This window comes from Ictalurus furcatus, chromosome 7 (assembly GCF_023375685.1).
Source record: "Ictalurus furcatus strain D&B chromosome 7, Billie_1.0, whole genome shotgun sequence".
Classification (NCBI taxonomy): Eukaryota; Metazoa; Chordata; class Actinopteri; order Siluriformes; family Ictaluridae; genus Ictalurus; species Ictalurus furcatus.
Window position 1 is genome coordinate 26,921,601 of NC_071261.1, and position 9,975 is coordinate 26,931,575.

At 44.6% G+C, this 9,975-nt stretch overlaps 1 protein-coding gene across 2 annotated transcripts in view; it reads right to left on the reverse strand.

Annotated features, from left to right (window-relative positions):
- The window catches only part of LOC128610330 (phosphofurin acidic cluster sorting protein 1), a 77,910-nt gene that overhangs the window by 11,272 nt on the left and 56,663 nt on the right, over positions 1 to 9,975 (reverse strand). For both annotated transcript variants that reach the window (XM_053629576.1, XM_053629577.1), the window contains exons 9-17: positions 8,972 to 9,132; positions 6,264 to 6,357; positions 5,651 to 5,731; positions 5,379 to 5,500; positions 4,817 to 4,949; positions 3,610 to 3,714; positions 3,073 to 3,179; positions 2,799 to 2,953; positions 2,378 to 2,488 (exon numbers count right to left, since the gene is read on the reverse strand). In XM_053629576.1, coding sequence (XP_053485551.1) covers positions 2,378 to 2,488; positions 2,799 to 2,953; positions 3,073 to 3,179; positions 3,610 to 3,714; positions 4,817 to 4,949; positions 5,379 to 5,500; positions 5,651 to 5,731; positions 6,264 to 6,357; positions 8,972 to 9,132 — 1,069 coding nt within the window. The remainder of the gene's footprint in view (positions 1 to 2,377; positions 2,489 to 2,798; positions 2,954 to 3,072; positions 3,180 to 3,609; positions 3,715 to 4,816; positions 4,950 to 5,378; positions 5,501 to 5,650; positions 5,732 to 6,263; positions 6,358 to 8,971; positions 9,133 to 9,975) is intronic.

Here is a 9,975-nt window from a genome sequence, read left to right on the forward strand (position 1 = left end):
CAGCTACAGGATGCCAGTGGAGGGAGTGTAGCAGTGGAGCACTTCTTCCTCATCATTTCTGGAATTTCTTTCAACTTTGGTATAGTTGTCGTTACCTACCAACTTTGGCATACAGGGTAAGACCTTTTAACCAACTTCCTGCTGTTGAAAAACTTCTATTTAAATGTTGATTTGATCGAACAGGGTTTGCAGTAATCAGGCCTGCTTGTGTCTGGTCCAGCTGAACCCAGTTTCATAGATTTGGGGAATTAGTAACCATGGGGGCAAATACATTTTCACACAGGCCCGGTTAGAACTGGATAACCTTTTTGCTTCAATAAATAACATCATTTAAAAACTGTATTTTGTGTTTACTCGGGTTGCCTTTGTTTTATCTTAGATTTTGTTTTAATTTCTGAAATTATTCAGTATGAGATATACACAAACCCAGAAGAAATACTTTTTCACAGCACTGTGTATATATGCAGCACTCTCCTACTTTTACTTTCAGTATTCTGTAAAAGCAAAAAATGCTAATTAAAAAATCTGCACGAGGGAGGAAGCAGAAAATATAAGAAAAATTACAAATAATACAACAAATATAAAACACGAGAAACACACACATCAGGTTGCTTTGAAGCGCAACATTATTTTCAGATAAATCTTACTGTCTTCATGTCCTTCGGCGCCTTTAGTGCTATAAAGGTGCTGACATTCCACACAGAATTTCAGACGGTTCGTATCAGGAACGTACGATAATCACGCTTTCATTGTTATCGCATTGTGAGTTTCTGGAGATAAGCACACACCGTGAAGAACTGAAGTCGGATATAACTGCACAGGCCGAAAGCCGACGTGAATTCCATAGAACAGGAAGTCACTCTAGTCTAATGTCGGGATTATACTTCAGAGTCGGTGTGTTTGTGAACATGTCAGAATCTGTATACGTGCCTGCCTTTGTACTTGAGTGTGCCATGAACATGTCCACTAGGAGGCAGAAAAGGAATGGAGAAGAGGTTGATGATCGCTTGCGAATGCTGTAATCCGTTGCATCCGGGACTTGGGGTGATGGGTGGGTTGGGGAGGGGTGTTTGTTTGGGAGACAGACTTCCGACATTTCCAAATCGCAAACCAGGCAACATCCACCTAGCCCGAGTTCTCAGACTTATGCTGCCTTCAAGACTTCCTCAGAAGTTTGTGCATACGAGTTCAGAAGCGGTGATTATGACGTGGTGAGCGTTCAAGTAGTTACAGTCAGACAAAATGGACGGTGCGAGAAAATGTCTTTTGTTTGTATTTATTTTTTTGCTTCAGAAAAACACCAGTTCCCAAGCAGTAATCACGACACGGTGGTGGCGTTTACGTGAACTCATCTTCGAAAGACTTTGAAGGCAGCAATAAAACACACCTGACTCAGAGTGAGCGGTAAACAAGTTCCTCTATACTTACACCATAAAGAGCTTTATAGCAGGATTAGATTGTAACGTGACTCGGTTGACTTCAGCTGAACACGATAAGACCGCAGTGACGAGACGTCTGTCCTACTCTAGACCTTGTTTATCCTCGTTACTTGCGGCGGAAGGAATCCGTGTAGATTCAATTCCATTTTAATTGTAGAACACTTTTAACAAGTCACGAAGCAGCTTTACAGAAAATATCTCAAATCAGGACAGAAACTTTCAATTTATACATTTATCCCTAACGATCAAGCCAGATGCACAACATGAAGACCCATTTTATAGCTGCGTCCCAAATCGCATACTGTAGCTATGAGCTATTCTACACTGTTTTGTAGTATAAGAAGTGAAAATTCCAACAGGAAGAAGTGCACTTCCAGCACCCGGATGGTGCGCTTATTCATCCGAATAAACGATGTGTGGAATGTCGGACACTTCATGCACTCAACGGTCACAGCTTTGCTCACATATCGGGAAAGGGGCGGGGCTACCATGCGTTGAATTTGGTCCGGCTCGAATTTGCTCAGAATAAAAAAAAAAAAAAAAAGTCATAAACTGTAACGTTGACTAAAAACATAGTAAATAACCGTTAGTGCTCCATTCGAGACGATACTACCCTTCTAAAATTCATACACTAGACGGCAGAGTGCATAGTGGAAGTGCTTAGTGTACAGAATAGTACATCGTTTGGGACGCAGCTTTGGTGGTTTGTCGGATTTTCTCGACAGTAAATACATGACGAGTGCTCGCATCACGTAGAAGACGAATATACAACGAGCTCTTAAATATCTGACAAACGGAATATCATTCAAACTTTCCATTGTTAACGATCCTCACCTCGTTAGCTAGTTAACTGACACGAAAATATCCTCTGCAAAGCATCATGGGACATCAGGCACGTTACGGTCTGGAAAATATTGTGTGCGTGTGTGTGTGTTTACCTGACTGTGGAGGTTCTGGGCGACTGAACAGCTCTCTCCAGGCTCCATCTAGGAAAACTGAACTGTAGCGGTTGTCAAGGGCACCCAGGTGCTTAGCAACAGGGTGGGAACCTGAACAGATGGAGGGAAAGGAAAAACAGAGCGGCACAGAAAAAAAAAAAAAGAAAAGCAAAATGTCAGGTTCGATCTAAATTTATCAGCGTTTGCAAATGTCAGGAGTGTTTGAGAGACTCGAAGACTACAGTTGATGTGAGGTTACAGTATGACGGAGTGAAAAGGACCGGGTACGTTATTAAATATCTGTCTAGTGTGAGGTCATTGATGTAGTCAGGGCTGTGAGAGCTGTTGGGTGTTTGAAAATATGTGTTTTAAAAAAACATCTGATTACAGATCTGTGATGTGGGTGGTGGTGTTCACTCACCCAGAGGAACTACCAGGAAGCGCATGTGGTTCAGCCAATCCGACGTCTTATTAGCCAACTGACTGACGAAGAACTGCAGGATGGCACCCAGATAACTCTGAGCTCCGACTACTGCCACCTTCACGGGCCGCGGCATGGACGAGTTACAGTTACAGCTACAGAGAGAGAGAGGGAGAGAGATTGGATATAAATTGACAGATGGATGCTTCTTATTAAAAAAAAAAAAAAAAAAACTGTGCCAGAGTTGTGTGTAGTTTTGTGTAAAAGGACTCACAATTTCTGGATGCGCGTCAGCACAGCTGAGAGAACAGCCTGAATTTCTGCTGATGAACACGTACACACCACCGGGTGTTTCTGAACCTGTAACTGCTCTGCTACATACTACACACACACACACACACACACACACACAAACTTACGTTTAATTAAGTGGGTACATCAATGTGTCATACTTGGGACACATGCAAACCCAGGACATGCACACCAGGGACACAGTGCTAGGACATGCACAACAGGGACACAATGATAGGACATGCACACCAGGGACACACTGCTAGGACATGCACACCAGGGACACAGTGCTAGGACATGCACACCAGGGACACAGTGCTAGGACATGCACACCAGGGACACGGTCCTAGGCCATGCACACCAGGGACACGCACATCCAAGACACGCTGCTGGGATATGCACACCAAGGATAGGTTCCTGACACACACACACTTGGCACATGCTACTGGGTCATGCACACCTGACACACACAAAACTGGGACACACACATACACGCGCACACACACACACACTCTCCTACCTGGCCTTGCCAATCGGTGCCATTAACAAGGATGAGGCTCTCAGGTAACGCCGCATCAGACAACAAAATCTGATTCAACTGATCATACACAGCTTTCCTTAGGACCTACACACACACACACACACACACACACACACACACACACACACACACAGGTTATACGAGTCGGCTCAACATTAATAATTCAGATTGAATCTGTGGAACAAGATAACACAGTGCATTAGCATTCTTTATTTAGCTCCGAGATGCAACTCCTCCACAGAAACCAAAACAAACAAACAGAGAAACACAGCGAGACAAACAACATGTCTGTGTGTAGGATGTGTTCATAATGAGTGTGTATCCATCACAGGAATCTTTCAGGAACTCAGAGTTGAGATCTTGGGTTGTTCTGTAGTTTAGTTTCTGTTCCAAAGATGATGCTTCTTTATGAAGCGGGAAGTATTGGGGGTGGGGGCGGAGCTTCTGGTGCTGGACATCACCGATTGGTCAAACACAAGCTTCACAGAATGACTAAGCCTCTTACTGATAAACTTACATGCCTGTGTTTATCCATGAGCTGATTACTGAAGTTAGGTTTATATCAGATCCAGTGGCCCGGATGACCAAGCAGAATGTTTCCACAAAAACGTGTGTGTGTGTGTGTGTGTGTGTGTGTGTTTGGGGGGTATTTTGTGGACAATATTAAAAAGCCATCGCAGACTGTATTTGTGATTGCGTTTCCTATTTATGGACGCATAAATTGTCACATAATTCAAATGGAAATGCAGATCGTGTATTAGCGATTGCGTTTTCATTTACACGAGCGTACAGTGTGTCACATTTCAAATGGAAACGCAAAGTTTATTAGCAATTGCATTTCCTGTGTGTTACGCGTCATGACCCTGTCATATTGAAATAGCAGCAGCAATTACCCCGCTTACTATTTCACTTCCTCAGTGTGGCGTATGGAGCCTGCCAAAGTTCCAACGCAATCACAAATCCCTCTGCATTTCCCATGCCTTGCACAGAAACCTGCCAATCAGTGCTGTAGTTCCTGTTCAGGACTGTGCGGTTCCTGTTCAGGACTGTGTAGTTCCTGTTCAGGACTGTGTAGTTCCTCAACAAAGGTTTGGGATCTTAGTGGAAATGGGCTTAATGTGTGATTAGTGAATAGACTGTGTGTGTGTGTGTGTGTGTGTGAGTGTGTGAGTGTGTGTGTATCTACCTGTGTACTGTGTCCTAGTTCAGGTGACCTCTCGCTGTCTGAGCTGTTGGTTCGTTCACTCAGTGGCTTGGAGAGCTGCCTCTCTTTCATTGGAGTGCTGCGTTTCTGCCGGGGTGTGTGTGTCCCATCCAACCTACACACATGCACACACACACGCACACGGAAATTAATTATGTATTAAATTAAATTAAAGTGCACTCTTTATCTCTGCTTTCAGGCCTTACAGCATGCTGATGTGTGTATAATTGGGTTATAGTTCTGTGTGTGTGCGTGCATGTTTTAACTTCTTTATGAGGACTAATAACAGCAATACACGAGAAGATGAAGACAAAATCATCTTTAAAAGCAAAAAAAACAAACAAAAACAAAAGAGAGCAAAATATTTCTATCTGGTTTGTGAGCTTAGAACTCAATATGGTGTTAGCATTATTAAACTACAGCAGCGTATAGTTCAATGAAAATACCTCACAAATGAGCAAATTAGTAAATCCAAAGTGTGTGTGTGTGTGTGTGTGTGTGTGTGTGTGTGTGTGTGTGTGTGTGTGTGTGTGTGTGGGCAGACCTAGGAGAAGGCATGGTTTGCCCCTCACTCTTGCTGGTCTTCAGTGGTGTACGTGGTTTCTCAGCCACAGACACAGTAATGGAGGGTGCCACTTCCTGGAACAGCTCCTGCTCATTCACCTCCTACACACACACACACACGCACACACACGCACACACAGAATCAGCTTTTAATGATTATCTATGTTTTAATATGTACTGAGATTGAGAATGAGCAAAGTGTGTGCGTGTGTGTGTGTGTGTGTGTGTGTTCCATGTCATTGAGTATCTCACTGAAATGTCCGGCTCGGTCGTGGTCTCGTCCAGGTTGCGGCTGCGTGAGTGTTTCAGCTTGTCAGACGGAGGCTGCTCCCCCTGTTAGAGAAACACAGGCACTGTGCTCAACACTCCCAGTCTCCACACTGAGCTGCTCTCATTACACACACACACACACACACACACACGTCTGCCCTGAAATCACCTACACCCCAGTTTCCCAACCCTGCTCCGAGAACACATGTCCGTACATCGCTCCGACACACTCGCATCACCTTAAAAAAGACGTGAAGCAGCTGACGAGCAGACTCGTGCGCTTCAGAGCAGGGAAAGCACTACAAATCTGCAGGACATGTTGGGAACCTAAACCCGTAAGTGCACGCTGCCAAAGGTGTGTTCTTTTAAGTTCACGTATAGCTAATACGTAGTGGAAGACTGTCGTCAAGGAGACGCTGCTGTCAATCGGGCGGAAAATAAGGGTTTCTAGCGAAGCTTCTAGAGAGACAGGACACAAGCGAGCGAAGCGCACAGTAGATAGTCTGAAACATCCTGTGCCCTGGGGAGGGGGAGCATTAACTGTTAACAGTAGTGCGACTGAAATCCGTTCTCATTCTGCACATCACACACTCACCGGGCTGAAGGGGTCTCGGGTCAGACTTCCTTTGCTGTTCAGGCTGCCGATTTCCGTCTGAGAGCTGGACTGCGACATTCCCTCGAAGAACGGCCTGCGCACACACACACACACACACACACACACACACACACACACAGGACAAGGTAAATCGTCTCTACACCTGCCTCCGATTAAAGTCTCTGTGTGTGTGAGCAGAACCGGGCCGAGTGTGTGGATTACAGATGGCTGGCTGACGCAGTGTTTACGCGCCTGGCAGGATCCCGTGTTTAGATCAGCTGTAAGACTGTTAGAATCGGTAATAAAGCAGGCCGGTGTGTTTGGACTGGAGCGCCTGCAAGGCTGATTATACAGATTTAAAGGGGTTGAGATACTGGCTGATTACTGTGATTCTTGTAATGATGGAGTGTGTGCCGGAGCAACTGTGCCAAAAAAAAAAAAAAAGAAAGAAGAAAAGAAAGATATTCTTATCTGACCACCAGAGGGCAGCTGTACTCCCTCAGTCTCTCACCCTTCATCTGTGTGCGTGTGTATGGTACTGTATGTGTCTCTCTGTCTTTATACATCCTCCATGTTCATTTCCTCTTGTCCCACATGGTATAAACAGCTTGAGTTTGTCAGTTATACGAAACAAAACGTGCAGATCGGAAACATCCGGTCCACGTTCACATCAAACATCAGAATGGGAAAAACGTGATCTCGGGGACTTTGACCGTGGGAGACTGTTGCTGCCGGATGGTCTGGTTTAGAGTATTTCAGAAAGTGCTGCTCTCCAGGGATTATTTTTCACACACACACACAGTTTCTAGAGTTGGGAGAATGGTGTGAAAAACAAACCAAAAAAATAATAAAAATCCACCCAGTCAGCAACAGCAACAGCTCTGTATGAGGAAATGCCTTGTTGACGCGTGAGGTCAGAGACAGGAAGGCTATGGTTACTCAAAATCACTACTCTGTACAACCGAAAGCGTCTCAGAGTGCACGACAACAGTAGAAGACCGTATCAGGTTTCAGTCGTCAGCTGAGGACAGGAATCTGATGCTGGAGAGATAATGTTCTTCCTAATCTTCAGCGGTCTAGTTTCAGTGATCTCGTGCCCACTGTAGCGTCAGATTCCTGTTCCTGTCTGACGGGACGGAGCGAAACCAGATGTGGTCTCCTGCCGTTGTAGCCCATCCGCCTCAGGGATTGTTCCGAGATGCTTTTCTGATCGCCACGGTTGTACAGAGTGCTTACTGCTTTCACACTGGGTGCTGCTTGCCAAAAAAAGTGCTGTCTCGAGTGAAAAATAAATAAATAAATAAATAGATAGATAGATAGAAGAGGCTCAGCGTAACCATAACAGCTTTTACCAGTCCTAGCTAGCATCACCTAACGCAGTGGTTTTCAAAGTGGGGGCCGCCAGGGGGCCTCGACAATTTGGTGTGAAAAATAAATTCTCACTCTCAGACAACCACACACACACACACACACACACACACACACACACACTCAATTCCTAATGTAATGTAATGTAAAGATGTAAGATGTAATTATTAATAAAAAAGGGGGATATTCAGAAATCGGTATTTTTAATGTGTTTTAAAGACCTCTTGCAAAAGGGGGGCCTCGGTCAAATGTTAATGCCATTTGGGGGGCCTTGCCCTGGAAAAGTTTGGGAACCCCTGACCTAACTAACTAGCGTGAATGAGATGTATTATTATGAGGGAATAATAAGGAAAAGGACGGCCAGGGTTTTCACACAAACCAAAGGAAGGGGATTTATAGATGGCTACGTCGACTCTCGCTGTGCTACAGAACTCACTTCAAAGGGTAAAAATCCCTACGCGGATACGGATGAACACGCCGGATACGCTCGAGCAGCTCGTTAGGAAACTCGGTTCGTCATACTGAAGGTAAACACTGAGCAAGTGGCTTTTAGCTTTTACGCTGCTTTCACACGGAACCAGCTGTCACAGAGCCCTGATATCCATAATAAACATTATTACTTCAAGACCTTCCTGTTCCAACGAGCTTACAGGAACGGATTGAACTTTTATTGCGCTGCATTTTACAATACTTCCTTAAATAACATTATATTTATATTAGTGCCTTCTTAAACTGCACTTTAACTCTTTTTTTTATTTTTCCCAGAAGCCAAAATGTCATCTGCGCCGTGTTGAGCACTGAACGTATTTGCGATGTCATGCTCTACAGCAGTGCTTCATGGCTCATATGAAAGTGTTTTACCATGAAAAAAATCTTTAGCTGTATCTCTGTAGCAGTGTTAATGCAGAGAGGTGTGAGTTATTTGCCCAGCAGGGGGCTCACACGTCCCCGCTTTCCCATCGCCCTGCTCACCAGCAGCTCAACACAGAGTCACCATACTCTACACACAGAAACCCAACAGCGTCCGGACTGATCTTGAATCAGACGTGCGGCGATAAAATAATTCCTCTGTTTATACCGAGCGAAATTGTCCGCTAAGCCGATTGGAACAGAACGCCTGTGTGTTGTGTGCCGCTTTATATTCGGTCTGTTCCATGTTAACTTCTGTATCGCATTTTTATTTCATTTATTTCCTCGCTTTTCAATTGTTTAATCGTTTTAACTGAGAGAAGAGGAGCTTGCTTGTGCGACTTCGAAGGATGAAAATTTGTGTGACCAAAACGAAGACTCCAACAGCATTGTAATATAAGCTGTACCGTATGAATGTGTGTGTGTGAGACCTGAGTTTAGGTTTGGGTGTGCTCAGGATGCTGTCGGTCTCCTCCATCTCTGGACCGCTGTCACTCGGGTTGTACATCTCCAGGCTGTCATAGAGCTCGTCCAGGTCCTCCTCCACCTCCTGGATCTGCTCTCGTGAGACGTGCTCCAACCCGAAACCAACCTACACGCGCACACACACACACAGAGTCAGAATGCAGCTTTAAGAGCCTCAGCACCTTTCAGCACAGAGAGAAAGTGAGAAAGAGTAAGAGAGAAAGAGAAAGGCAGAGACCGTCATGAACAAAAGCAGGAACAAACTGAAAGCGTGGAGTATAAAAGCGCGAGTCTGTCCAAAACGCATGTCTCAGCACGAGGGTGAGAGGAGGAGAGCAGAGCGCTGGAGGACTGCACTGTCACAGTGCTGTGGGTTGAGAGTTTACATTTACACCTACACAGCTGACTCAACTCGAGAGCTAATACTATAATAATACAACTACAGTATCTATATATCTATAAAAGCTTTCCTCCTTGTCTTTTCAAAAATAAATATTGTCGTAGCCTTAAACCACAGCTATTATGGCTTTGAAACGTGCCTAATTTTGTTTTAAATGTTTATTACAATAAATTTACATGCCTCCAAGGTCAAAAAACACTACCGTGCTTATAATTTAAATTGCACCATTACTTTTTCCCCCCAAGTGTCACAAACGACTCGTTAAATGATTCATTCTAAACTCCTCCTTTCAGAGAGCATACTCTGCTCTGATTGGTCAGATGTCCCAGTCTGTTGTGATTGGTTTACTTCTGTCAGCATGTGTTGAAAAGGAAACGCCCACTACCGTAACGAGTTTCAGCTCCGTCTGTCAGCGAGCGGCCGATGAAGACCAGAGGCGGGGTTTTGTTGTTACAAAACTACATAGGTTCGTACGGGAAGTAATGTCTGGAATCACTAACGACTCGATTCAGCTGTTCAGAATCGATTCCTTCTTTTGGGAGTCAATAACTCCGTTTATCCTGCACTTTG